Raw genomic sequence first — 14,751 nt, 5'->3', positions numbered from 1 at the left:
TCTGCATGTGATTCACAACCTTTTTCTACATGGGAACATGTACGACAATCCCGTAAAATGATAAAGACTATAGGAAACACAAGCATTAAATTAGAGCTGTTACAAAGAGAGATAACAGGACATAACTGAGAAGGGGTAGAAGAGCGATATTTGGCTTGTTTTCTCATGCCCTGTGTGTGCCATGAACTCTATTGTCTGCCCCTCTCTGCTCTGCCACCTCAACAATTGTAATCTGGCTCAGAGCGGGGACCCCAGAAGGCACCGTCTGCCTTTGCGGCTGCCAATCGCTACTGGGTACGGCTCGCCTTGGCAACTGCTGCGTTCCTCTTTCCCTGACCTGTCAGTCAAACCTGCTCGGGCCTCCCCAGGGTTTAGCCGATAGGAGACTATATCCCGACTCGCGCACTTGAGCATCGATTAGAACGCGTGGCAAACTACGGACTGACAGAGACCGAGGATCTGCCCGAGAGGAGGAGGCCCGCACCTCTACGCCAACCCCGCACCTCCACCTATCAATCAAACCGTCAGCCCTGGTCCACTGACGCAAGCACTGATCATCTTTCCATACCTGGATCAGTGGACACATGGTCCTCAGAGAGAGAAAACGGCCTGAAGTAAAGGAAGGAAGATTAAAATGCAGGTGATCTGGATTTTTAATAGGGTGGTAATGCATGCATCCCTTCCCTCAAGCAGAAACTGACATCAGATCTCTTAACACTTTTCCCACATTAGATTTCAACAAAGAAATTTGGCATGCATCAAAATATTAATTAATAACAATATATTTGAATTATAAATAAATCATATTATGCTTAAATATTCATGTATGTAAAGGTGATAATGACAGGTTTTCCAAGCACATCTGCCATTGGTTGCCAAACAAATAGTCCCGCCCCAAACGCACGTTACTGATTACCATTTTAATTAAATGCTAAATAAAAATCAAGAAGTACTGAAACAATGTATCACATGTTCCACAAAAATATGAACTATGATAACAATAAGAAATGTTTCTTTAGCTGCAAATCAGCATATTAGAATGATTTGTGAAGGATCATGTGACACTGAAGACTGGAGTAATGATGCTAAAAGTTGAGCTTTTTCATCCCAGAAATAAATTACACTAAAAAATGTCAAATCAAAACAGCTGTTTTAGAATTGTACTCTGTAAAAATGAATGTGCTTTATCTAATCAATAGAATTGTGGCAACAGATTGCAAGCAATATTATTAATTAAATTTAACAAATTAGAATTGAGTAATAATTAATCAAATTATTCCTTAAAAATTAACGATTTAAAATGAGTAAAGTTAACACCAAAAAAATTAACAAAAATATCTCACTAACAGACAGAAATCAAAGATTAAACCGTAATTTTAAAACAAACACCGATCACCATAATGTTGACTAAAAGTTTTACTCATTTTAAATGGTTAACTTTTAAGGAATTAATTTGATTAATTATTACTCAATTCTAATTTGTTAAATTTAATTAACAATATTGCTTGTAAACTATTGCCACAATTCTATTGATTAGATAAAGCATATTAATTTTACAGTGTAGTAATATTGCACAATATTGTAGCACTGACTGTAATGTAGTATTGGTGTATTTTTTTATCAAATAAAAGCAGCCGTGACCATAACAGACTTAATAAAACGTATATAAAAAGTATTTTAACACAATTAATAGAAATAATGACATCGCCTTTAAGTCAAAACAAGCGCCCCGTAATATTTACAATCCCCTGAATCATTAAATGAAAAAGTTCACACACGTAAATTGCAGCTGTCATTGTTAAGTCAGTTCATTATTTACTCGTTACCCTGATGAGGTGAGCCGAAATGCATTTGAATCTCAAAAATATGCTCATACATAAATATTTGTTCATCTGCTGAGCTCGGGGTGGGGAGCCAGTGTTTTGGAAAGCGGCCTGCTCTCTGTCTCCGCTCGTTGAGATATTCCCCTGATAGGACATTAATAAAGCCTGACCCCTCCCCAGTACTATTACCAAGGCTTAATGCTTCATTTGTATCCGAGCCTGATGAAATCTCATTCGTGAAGTTGAGGTTACTACACTGAAGGCAAAAACAGCTTTTACAGAAGAGGCTGTGGGAGGGGGATTCTGGGAGGAGCACTTTTAAAGCGGATGACTTCAACGTAAATGGGAAATATGATCTTCTTCATCTGTAGTAATTGATTCGCAGTGAAGATCTTTAGCTGTCTGACTGGTCAGGGCGGTGCTAAGTCTGACAGATGCCCTCTAAATGCAATACCAAAAAGACATACGGTTCATCAAAGATCACAATAACATTACGAGAAGTGTATTATACGTCAAAATCATTTTGAAAAAAATGTAAAGTGTCGACTGCCAATGCTAAATAACCTTTTTAAACCAAATCATCAAGATAATAGGTTCAAATACACTTGTTTCAACCCAAATGTTGGGTTAAAAATGTAATTTAAAAATGTACAGTTGAAAGTGAACGTTGGTTTAAAATTTGAAATTACATTTTTTAACCCAGCATTTTTAAGAGTGTATGAATGATCCTGCAGTGTGACATTTTTACATTTCAGAATAAATATGTCATATATTTCGCACAACAGGATACATCAACAGTCTGGGCCCAAATCCTGCATGAAATGCACAAGCACATGTAAACACAAATTATCACCTTCACATAGGAAGACAGAACTACAAAATGACACATTTGTGGAGGAGCATCACACTTAAACACACACGCATTGCATCATGAGCTCCACTCCATTACTCCATCAGCTCGGTTACAAAGCCAGGCGTCATGTTTCTGATGGGGTGAAGGAGAGAGAGAGACAGCGTTCCCGCACACTCTCGCAAAGCACGGATCTTTACGCGCAGGAAACGATCGACTCGGAAAGCTTGTTAGTGTTATTATTTTAATTATGTTGATTGCTGCCATATCCACTCCAGCAGTTCTGAGTCAGAGGCAGGCACGATTGGTCGGCTCTCACTCCCTCCGTATCGAAATAACTGCTATCGAGGTGACATACACACGCACACATAGACAGCAGAGCTGTGTAAATCAGTCGCTAACGGACGGCTACAGCACACGGTCTCTGTTAAACACACTGTTTGACATCTTCTCGTCACAGAGCAGAGAGAAATAAAAGGGGAAAAAGCATGCAAGCCAGAAACAACCATGGTTCTGACACAATTCTGGATGTAAAAACACCCTCCACTTGAAGACTTTTATTTGAATCAATAAATACAGTCTCACAGAACCGCTTTCACAATAAACCATTCATAGCAAGAGGCAAGAGCTGAAGGGTTTGTAATGATGACATTTCAGAATACAAGAGCGCCGTCTAATAATTCAAAAGTCAAAGTCTAATAATGTTGAATGAAAAAAGGAACCCCAGGCTAAGATCCTCACAGCTCAAGGGCCTGAACACTTGAGGGAAATAGATATTAAGCACAGAGACTCAAACTCTGAAATCATCTGCTAATGAACATGCAGAGAAGAAACTGCCGATACAAAGCAGGATCTGCTGAGATTTTGAGGAATTAGATGACGTGTCTGAGCAAAAAGTAGTGATGCCTTCGCATGTACATCTCAATAAAACAATAAACTCACTGCAAAATGATGATAAATCAAACTGCATGTTTATTTTAAAAACGTATGTATCTAATAGTTGAGGTGTGAGTGTGTGCAGTTTACATCGTAGAACAAAACATCAAAGTATCGTCGAGTTATGTTTAACACAGTCCTTAACATTATAAAACCCCATGGGAAAATCTCGAGGAAACCAGTGGCGAATTAGACTTCCGGGTTTTGACGTCATCCCTGCACCACTTAATTGCAAATATGTAATTTACAACACTTTTAACTCCGTGTTTCAGAGTACAACAGAATATTTGGTATTCAAATGTAGAGCTGTCGGGATTGCTATCAGCTGTCGGGATTTGATTGGATTGTTAGGCTACGTTATTGGTTACTACTATTTTTCCCGCAAATGGGACTTAGATTACGTCAGCAAAAAGAAAAGATGTTTCAGAGGTCGGTTGGTGTTTAACATGCATACTTAATGTTGAAGTTATGAATTTGCAGCCCGTTCTCATCCCAAGGCGTCATCTAACTGGCGCTTTTGACCATGCGTCAACATCCGACGCACATGGCACCATTTAGCGTCAATATGAGACGCGCCTCCTAGTGGTCTAACCCAAACCCTACCCCAGACCTAAACCTACCCGCGTCATCTAACTGATGCTAAAGGTTGCCATGTGCGTTGGATTTACACGCATGGTCAAAAGTGTCAGTTAGATATACAAGATAGTTTTTTTTTAAAGCTAAAAATGGCAAACTTATGCATTTTTGCCATTAATTTACACAGCAATAGGGCTCAAAGTGAACGTTTTTGAATTTTTTTTAAACTACAAAAACGCAAATATGTGAAAATGGTGACGCAATGCTCATGTGTATTACATGCTACTGTTATTGTCTTCATGTAAACTACAAAAACGCAAATTTGTGAAAACGGTGACGCAATGCTTGTGTGTATTACATGCTACCGTTATTTTCTTCATGTAAACTACAAAAACGCAAAAATGTGAAAATGGTGACGCAATGCTCATGTGTATTACATGCTACTGTTATTGTCTTTATGTAAACTACAAAAACGCAAATTTGTGAAAACGGTGACGCAATGCTCGTGTGTATTACATGCTACCGTTATTTTCTTCATGTAAACTACAAAAACGCAAAAATTTGAAAATGGTGACGCAATGCTCATGTGTATGGGCTATATGCACGCATAAATTCCGCATTTGACGCAGGGATGCTCGTCCATTTCCGGTTGTGGAGATTAAAGCGGAGGAAAACCGAGGAAAACGGGATTATGGCAGAGTCATCAAAATTTACTGTCCTCCAGTCTTTGAAATGAAACGTACATACGTTTAGATGTAATTTTATATATAGTTATATTTATTTAATATAATTTTAAAAAGAAGCATAAACACAACGAGGGGTGTCTGTTTTATCTGTTTTTGTGACTAACGTTTCTTTAGTATAACCATGGAGTATAAAATTCGATATAAATTCTCGGTATTGCATTGGACTCTACGATCGCCGGAAGTTATCGAGCATCCCTAATGCTTCACCGGAAATACCGCCGTGCATAGAGCCCATTACATGCTACCGTTATTGTCCTCATGAAAACTACAAAAAACGCAAATATATGAAAACAGTGACGCAATGCTCACGTGTATTACATGCTCCGTCTATAGATGTGTAGTGTTTCTTTACAAAGTGACATCGCCAACTATGGGCCTAGCAGCATTATACAGCGTCTTTATTTGTTTTCGCGGATCCGTCTAAATGGGTCCATAAGCATCCATAAGCGAAAAACGCAAAGGAAAACGTTTCCATTTTTATTAAATCATTGTTGTGTTAACAAACGTAAGTTATCTTTATTGTACACTACACTTCATTTGGGGTCTGTAAAAATGTTTATGTTCGAATTATCATGTCACATATTGCGATTTGGTGCGGAAGAAACATTTATTATTATCAATTATCATTGTTGCAAACATTTGCGCTTCTTATTATTTTTGAGGAAACCTTGATACATTTTTCCATCAAGACTCTTTGATGAATAGAAAGTTAAAAAAGAACACAATTTATTTGAAACAGAAACCTTTTGTAACATTACAAACTCAGCCCATTCTCACTCGCAAGGCGTCACCTAACTGACGCCTTGGGAAGCATTTGGACATGCTTCAATATCTGACGCTTTAGGCGCCCTTTAGCGTCAGTTAGATGACGCCCTAGGATCGCGTGTACCCTACCCCCACCCCACACCTAAACCTAACCGCGTCCTCTAACTGACGCTTTCCTTTAGCGTCAGTTAGATGACGCCGTAGGATCGCGTCATGTAAGTGACGCTAAAGGGCGCCTAAAACGTCAAATATTGAAGCATGGTCAAAGGTGACGCCTTGGGGTGAGAATACGTTGTACAAACTTCTTTAACAACAATTGAAAGCATCCTTGCTGAATAAATGTTTCCATCTCTTTCAAAAACGGCAGTCAATTTTGTATTGACTGTGTCAACCAGTATTTTTTCTTTTTTTCTCGGCATGGTGTCTGTTAAAACGCCTGCGATACTATATATGACACATGTAGAGTGTGTGTGTGTGTGTGTGTGTGGCATATGGGTGGCATCACAGACTCGGCCCCACATCTTGGTGACATTAATCACGCCTGTGATGGACTGTGACAAAGGGAAGTCTTTAACTACAGCTCGTCTCTCTCTCTCACTATCGAACTAATGAGCCGTACAGCAGCGCTCTGTTTATACAAATGTGACGCGGAAAAATCATCTCTGCCCTGGCTGAGCGCCAACATGCTGATCCAACAAGTAAATGTAAATCTCGTTCTCTCTCTCTTGCGCTTTTCCTTCTTTTCACTTTTTTAAGGATTTCTTGTTCGGTTTTGTTGCTTCCATCCTTTCAAAAAGGTCTCAGAACCAGTTTCCCTGACAGAAAGGTCTCGTCAAAACTAAAAACAAGGTTACATGGCTGGATGGTATCAGCTTGGTCGATAAAGCACCTGCCTTCATCAGTGAGAAGGAGATCATTCTCTAAATTAACCAACATTAGGGAATCATATTTAATTTGACCTTTACTCCAATAAATGTCCAAAACAGACCAAACGAGAAAGAAGAAAGCTGAGAACCAGAACATCCTCGCTTTTCTCGTGCTCATCCGGGTCCGTGTGGAAGTATTTTGAGGATGTTGGATGCTAAGATATGCACATACTCTATGTTTACATGAGGAGTAATTTATGCAGAAACAGACAATTACTGTGGCATACATTTGCTCATGCTTACGAGTGTGTGTGTGTGTGTGTGTGTGCACTCGTGCGGTGTTGGGGGGCGGCAGCGGGCAGTCAGCATGGCAGCGGTATGTTTGGTTAGCGCTTATTAGCTGTGTAATAAGATTTAATGAGTTGAGGACTAAAGCGCTGTAGGAGCACGGGCAGCATATTGGGATTAGTGGAGAGCAGAGACAGAATGAGAAAAGGAAGAGAGAGAGAGAAAATTAGAGGTTGTTTTGAAACCCAAATCCCACTTGTGGTCAAACGGGGCCTTTTCTTTTTCTCTGGTTCACTTGGCCTGTTGCAGTGTCATATCTCTGTAGCTCTCGTTCTCTCTCGACTCAAGTGTGTGGTGATTTAATTGTTCAACACAAGCCGTGTGCATTGTAAATTGTCAAAATGGGCAGTTTAGTTCCCCCTAAAGTATAAAAATGTGTATTTTACATGGCAGTTATCTGAGGTGAAAGCGCCGCGCCAGATGTGCTGATTGCATTTATGGATAGTCGGCATCTTTGTTTCTTTATCGCTAATTGGATGTTACGACGTGGAATCATAGGAAAACCTTTCTGGAATGACAGAGTGCAGAGAGTAATAGAGGCATTTGTCACCGCTGCACAGTAACGGGTGGCCGTAAGTCAAAGCAAACGTGTCGGAGAGGATCTTTGCATAAAGAAAGGCCTGTCATTTCTCCATGATTTCTATTGCCACACAAACACAAACGGCATGTCTGTCACGTCTCCCAGCGATAAGCTGGCACATACATCACCAGCTGCCTGCATCGCTGCCACCACCGCCTGCTCGCCGTTTTATTCACACACACACACACAAATACTAACACTTTCCTGAAAAGTACACAGTGTCTTTAAATGCCTATCTGTTCCTGATTGTGTTCCCTTAACCTCTGATGCATGGATTAGTAAAGACAAGGCATACAAAAATAGAGAAATATACACACTCGTCATATTGGACCCACAAATTTGGGTCCAGTATGGACAAACCCAAATGTTGGGTTAAAAATTTTATTTAAAATGGTAACCCAACTTCAACTTTCCCTTTCAACTGTAATTGGTTCAATTTCAATCTTTTGGGTTTGTCCATATTGAAACAACCCACGCTCTAAAAAATACTGGGTTGTTTTAACCCAATTGTGGGTAAAATACGGACAAACCCAAATGATGTATTAAAAAAATGCAATTAATAAATTTAACAACAGCTGGGTTTGTCTATATTTGACCCAAAATTGGGTTAAAACAACCCAGCATTTTTTTAGAGTGTGTAGAAAAAAATATATTACCCCTCAAATTATGTATTTTAAGAGAAATGCAAATCCAATGCAATAATTATGGGTAAGGGTCAAAAGTTATCACCTAATATGTTTTATATGTAACTTAAAAAATGCATCAGAGGGTTCGTTTCTATGTTAAGGTGTTTCTCATTGGACGGTGATGAAAATGTAACACTTATTTTTTATTTAATTAATGCATTTGATTGTCAATATATTCATATAGTCAAATTGTTTGAAAAAAAAATGCATAAGTTTGAACAATTGGACATTTGGAAAAATACGTAATAGAAAAAATATTAAAGCAATACAAACTGCGAATGCAATTGTTTAAGATGTACAGATGTTTTTTTTTTTTCACTGTACTTTCTATATACACCGACATGTTTGGCTATATGTAAACTGGTTTATACAATATGCATGGTTCTCAATAATAATAAAAAAAAAAAAATTAAAGCCCAAATATTTACTTTTCAATGTCATTTATCATCCGTTCATTTATTTGGATCCTTTTTGTTGACTGATTTTGAATAATCTCGATCTATAAGGGAATCACTTCATGCAATGAATGCCACTTAAAAGCACCCGAACATGTTTTAAACAAACGCGTTGAACAAAATCTGAATTTTCACCCAAAAAAAAAACAACGAGCCACTGAAAAAACACTGCTTATGCCACCTAAACGTCTCTTCTGAGAAGAGAAGGTGCTGTGCTGAAGGCCCGTGGAGTCAGAGGGGTTGATGTGCCATCATTGCTCACTGATTGTGGCTCTCAACACGAGATGATCTGAGTCAATAGACTCGCGGCTCACTCACAGATTAGACATCTAATCAAATTCACCCGCGTTTGTTTATCGCTCGCTATATCATGTCAGTGTGGAACGCTCCACAGCTGAGACAAAACGAGGGCACGTCACATGATGCAGTCTAAGATTATGAACTCAGACTTTTTTAATGCAAAATAGTGGTCCTCATATATATATCGTGTGATATGGACCATAAAGATTAATCAGGTTTTCCTGAAAAAATAATATTCTGATCCATAATGCAAGTCTCTAAAATAAACAGGAGCTTTTAATGTCTTGTATCCAAATAATGGTAATTACTGTCCACACAATGATTGCTAATCGCACTATAAAGCCAGTGTAACTAGCAATAAAGATTAACACACATGCACCGACAAATTCAAAGAGCTGACGGCACTGTCAGACACTGCAACACGTCGGGAACATAATACTCCTCTTCTTTAATCGTAAAAGCGTATAACCAGCCAGTGCTAAACGCTTCCAGCTCATTTCTAATTTGTTCGTAATTGCACTGAGACAAGTAAACCATTGCACAGTGAGAAGTTATTTCCTGGAGCTGGACGGCTAAATTACAGACAAATGTTTCATGCGATCAGGACTCTCTAATTGAACATGTGACAAAGAATAGGCTAGAGCTGCAGAAGTGTATCAAGTGCATAGGAAAGGGGTATTTACATTTGTTAAGCCCTAATATTATTGCATTCTTTATGCTTTAATTGAATCACATTGAATTCCTTGTCTCACTCCGAAATGCCATATATTTGTTTTTTCTTTTTATCATGAGAGAGAGAGTTAAATTAGCCAGGGTCTCATTGTAACTGATCTGCTCTAGACGCCTTGATCAATGCACTGGTCACATGTCTCTCCTCAGCTGGACTGAGAGAGCGAGCAGTGTAGTCAGTGTGTGTGAAGTGCTGCCCCTGCACTGTGAGGTCTGTGTGTGTTTTATTAGGATTGCACTTGTGAGTGTTTGCTGTAGGTTTAGCCCTACTGCACCTGCCAGACCTGCACACACACTACAAATTATAGCACTCGTTTCTTTAAAAAAAACAACAACCTTACAGTCATTTCTAAAATCGTTAGTGGCCTACAGCTGAAATCATTAGCTGGTCACCTGTATGTTTCTAATGGGGTCATTACAGAGGTGGCCCTGCACCCGGCCTCTAATCGCGAGCGTGTTATGGGCCAGCTGCTTCCAAAACACTTGTTTCTCTGTGTTACATTCCAGCATGCAGGCGTCAACTGAGACAGAGCAGAGCGAGACCCTGTAAATCAGGTGTGTTTTGTGATTCGGTGAGTGTTTTAATGTATTTACGAATACGGAAATGTTTTAAACAACTTTTTTTGGGAGCGGCCAAGTGCCATTTCTGTACCGTCCGGTGTTGTTGTAGCATATCTGGCTATCCCGCCATTTCAGCATGTAAGGGATTTTGGGACGGTGCAGAGAAAAAAACGCTTTTTTACATTTTATTTTATTTTGTACAAAGCCTGTGGGTCTGGACTTCATTAGTCTGACCCCCTCCTTCTCACCCCAGCGGACAAAACAGAGGCGACATAATTCACTTTGCCAGGTTTTACAGTGTAGGGGTACGGAATCGGTGAAAGGGTCAATCGAAATCTGTTCCCCAGCTGTGCGGCCCTCTCACTCACCCCTAGGCCCAGCGAGAAAGAGAGAGAGAAATGCTCGGGGGGAGATGGACCCCACAAACGTACCCCCGAGCTACCCGAGCATCACAAACCTGTTCCGCCAACTCTGTCTATCTATTTAGATAGCAAAGCAATCCAAATAAGTTTACACTGAATGAAAATTTGCACTGAACTGTGATTACATTGTGAGTAATAATAAGGGAATCATGCTTCAATCCTCATTTTTTGCAGTTAAAAAAATTGAATGCAGAATCCCAATTGGTCTGAATAATGACTTTCCTTTTTTTTACTCTGACAGCACTAAACCAAAAAAAGGGTTGCACTTTACAACAAGCTCAACCCCACAGCCAACACATGGTAGGAACAGGATCACATTAAAGATTAAAATAAAATTAAGCTCTCACTTTTGCTTCTTTTGTCTAGATTCACTCTCTTTACTGTCTCTTCACCCTTTACTGCACCCATAAAACTGATGTTGGTAGCTATATTTGAGATTAAAATGGAGCACTAAATTTAAAAACAATGTGAGAGTGAGAGAGCAAGAAAGAGAGAAGGGGAAAGTAGAAGCAGAAGAAGAGGTGCATATTTATTTTACCTGAAAGTTAACTAAAGCATTAATGGACTAATATTGAAATGTACAACATATTAAGGGTTATTAACACACTATTTGTAATGCAAAAATTAAGAACTATTATTAAACATTTAAGTAGCCTTTTTGAATCTTTTAGTTTTAGTTTAAGATGCTATCGTGACACTTTCGCTATACGTTTGAGCTCGGGAGAATGTTGTGTATGAGGCTGATTATATAGTGCAAATAATTTATTATGAGGGAAACGGTTTGGTATGAACATTTACATATGTGTTTTTCTGCAGCCCTGCTACATGATGAGAAAGCACGGTTAACTTTAAGCATGAGAAATTAGGCTAGGCTATAAAACGTGCGATAATTTTGACCGATTATTTTTTTTAATAATTAAATAAATAAATGCACATAAAACGTGCTTTTTCTTGTCACATTGCATATGGACTTTTTGTATGCGCATATGCATTGAAACTTACATTCAATGCGACTTTTTTTTTCTCCCCATAATAAATAATTCAAGATGTGAGTTTATCCCATGTAGGGTAATTAGATGCCCAAAGACTCTGCATTTTTGTCTCGAATTAATATCATAAAACATCAACAGCTTCGACTGCAAATAACTCACTGGTGAACAAGGTTTTCGCGACTTTTGTCATGTTAGCGCATGTGAAAGGCTGTGAATGGACAGGTGATTTCGGCCACTTGTACACGGCAGCTGGCCTTGGTGTAAGTTTGAAACATCAACTTTATCCTTCACAATATGCAATATTAATATACCACGGGGATTTATCTCCGAACGTATTCAAGGGAATCACGAAAACATGTAAACGCAGCATATCTCTTGGTAGGCGATGAACTGTAAGATAATTTGTACATTAAAAACGCCTCGAAAGCGTATATGTCCTGAAGATGTTTTGATTTTAGGATGCATATAGATAGCCTTTTCCACACACCAGCAGAAAATAACAACCTGTCTCATTAACAGCGTTTTACTGCTCAATTTAGTATAAATATCACATAAAATATTATTTAGATGTTAATTAATTGTAGCCCGCACGCTTGGCCTTGCTCCAGACAAATTAAATAGCCAATGATAAACAAATATAACGTTAGGCCTACATAAAGTTTTTAATTGAGCTCAAATAGGCTATGCTAAAAAAAAAAATCAATAGCAGTAAATTAGCAAATCTCATTTAGTCCTTGACCGTTTTCTCTGTGCGTTTATGAAGTCAGAAAAAGAAAATAAATTGAAATTTTGGTCCAAAAACACACGTATATTTTCTTAAAAAAAGCGTGGCCGGTTCAACATACAATTCATTTTTCAGAATTAGTGTGATGCTCCCTGTTCTTCCCTCTCCTATATATTTTTAAACAGTTTTAACATGATATCACGGCCCATATAATAATCATTTTGAGCCGTTATCGGAGTTTTTTTTAATGCTCGAGTCTCAAACAAATGTTGTCACTCTGCGTAAAATTTCTACAAGACAACTTGAGTGTAACCTTTACACATTTCTCAAAATCCCAGGTCTTTCTTTGAAGGCTGAGACAGAAGATCACACATTTCCTCGGTGTTTCAACACCATTCAGGAGAGTAGGCGCGGAGGAAGTCAACTCACAGCGCTAAAACTAACTTTGATCCAAGCGCAAATGGTTTGGAAACTGGTTTGGTTTGCATTACGCTATTGAAAAAACACGCGTGGTCGGTTTGACTTTTCTGTTTGTGAAAACAGTTTTGTCTACGACAGCGTAAAACACATTTTCGACACTTTCTGCATTATTCTGTAGCTAATGTAACACATGAATAAGATAACGCCGAATAATAATTTAAGATCCTTTTTAATCGACTATTTCAAGGGCTCTCGAATATTGCATATTTTATTTACAAACAAACTATAAACTCGTGGTTGTCAGTGATTCTTACTAGAGCTCTCTGCCCCTGCGACGCACGTAAAATATTATTAGATTAGCGCGAAATGTCAACATTTTAACGGTAATGAGATGGCATGAGCGGGACATTCCTATCCAGGACAACCTGAAAGCGCTCCAGCTCTCTTTCAACCGCGAAAAATCAGGTAGAACAATGTTTTCTCATGTGTGACAGCTAGTGTAATCAGAGTCCGCCTTTCTGGAGTGGAGCGAGCAGCTTTTGCTAATGCGCCTAAAGATGCGCAATCGGTTACAACACGTCTACAACTAAATAACAGCCGACAAACTGACTGGGATAGGTACTGTGCTGTTTGCAACGACTTTGTATGAGCACTTACAGATTCAAAACAACTCGTTTCGAAACACTCACAGAACTGTGGCAAAGCGCTTTCTCTTTCAGAAGCAGCTCCGATTCACGCACCCAACTACTTGGAATATGAACAACTTGGAGCTTGTTGGTGATGTTTACCTTTGCGCAGCTGTGTTGGCATCCAGTATCCCCGCGCTCTGCATCCAAGAGCGCACCGGCGTCATGCCACTCGTAAGGGGCTCTTCTTTCATGGTCAAGGCTCCCCGTGGGAGACCGTCCTGGATGGAGAACATGAAAATAGCCTTCTGGGGGATGTCTCTCTACACCAGCTCGAGTGGAATAATCCTCCTGCACCGCCTGGATTAACAAAAACCAACTGAAAGGGAAAAAAATCTTCCCCCAAAGTGCAACAAGGGGAAAGAGGTCCTTATCCAAAGACGCGCTGCCGTATCCCTTTGGGTGTTCCTCTTTCTTTTAGATTCCAAACCCAAGTTCAGTTCACTCAAGATTAACCGGTCTCTAGTTAAAAGAGGGTGGAGAGAGAAGGCAAGAGCTGTGGAGCATCTCAAAGGAAACGATCAGCCGGGATCAAGCAGACCTTCTCGTCGCGGGGAGAAAGAGGGGAGAACGCGAACTTGCTCTGAAGAAGAAGGCGAACAGACGCGCACGGGATTGTGAAATGAAAAGTGGGATAAAACGGGCGACTGCTTCAAAAAGGAGTAAAATGAAATGATTACCAAACAAGAGGGAGGGATGGACCAGGGAAGGCTTGCTGTCCCTGGGGAAAAGAGGGATTGGGTAGCAAGAAATCTCATTCCCTCCCTCCCCGTCTCTTAATGCCTCCTGTGTCCCAGCGGAGCGCACCTTCTCTCGGGTTCCGCGGCTCCAGAGCTCTCGGGGGGGACAAGCGTGGACTTGACGAGGGCGGAGACTTGTCCTTAAAAGGCGAAGTCATTTACATGTCAATCTCCGTTCCGCGCTCTGATTGGTCACGGTCATCCCTTGCGTCATTTTCAAAATTGGCCGCAAAAACTCAGCTGATGTTAGAGGGACTGAGCGCTCTGCCTGTGGAAGTGGTCTCGTGCTTTCCAGATTCAACCTGACACTTCTCTTTAATATCCAGGAACATTCACGATGCATTTCATCTATCATGATTAAAACATAACCGACTTGGATATATCGTTTTCCAGAAGTCAAATTTGTCTAAAAGTGCAGCCGAAGTATGATTTAATACACAGTGAGTGAATGAGGATCCATAAGCATACTGGAAAGGCTACTATACATTATGTTTCCACATATGGCAAAGCGCAGTAATATTCTGTAACACTGTCAGATATTATTAT

At 39.6% G+C, this 14,751-nt stretch overlaps 1 protein-coding gene across 5 annotated transcripts in view; it reads right to left on the bottom strand.

Annotated features, from left to right (window-relative positions):
- Positions 1 to 14,321, bottom strand: part of LOC120461128 (transcription factor COE3) — a 115,501-nt gene extending 101,180 nt beyond the window's left edge. For 2 of the 5 annotated variants that reach the window (XM_039649262.2, XM_039649263.2), the window contains exon 1: positions 13,568 to 14,321. In XM_039649262.2, the coding sequence (XP_039505196.1) occupies positions 13,568 to 13,701 (134 nt within the window). In that variant the 5' untranslated portion in view covers positions 13,702 to 14,321. The remainder of the gene's footprint in view (positions 1 to 13,567) is intronic. The other 3 variants (XM_039649264.2, XM_039649265.2, XM_039649266.2) reach the window with 2 other exon arrangements.
- Between the last annotated feature and the right edge of the window lie 430 nt (positions 14,322 to 14,751).

The sequence above is a fragment of the Pimephales promelas genome, chromosome 9 (assembly GCF_988280905.1).
Source record: "Pimephales promelas chromosome 9, fPimPro1.hap1.1, whole genome shotgun sequence".
In the NCBI taxonomy this organism is placed as follows: Eukaryota; Metazoa; Chordata; class Actinopteri; order Cypriniformes; family Leuciscidae; genus Pimephales; species Pimephales promelas.
This window is presented reverse-complemented; position numbering and strand designations above follow the sequence as displayed.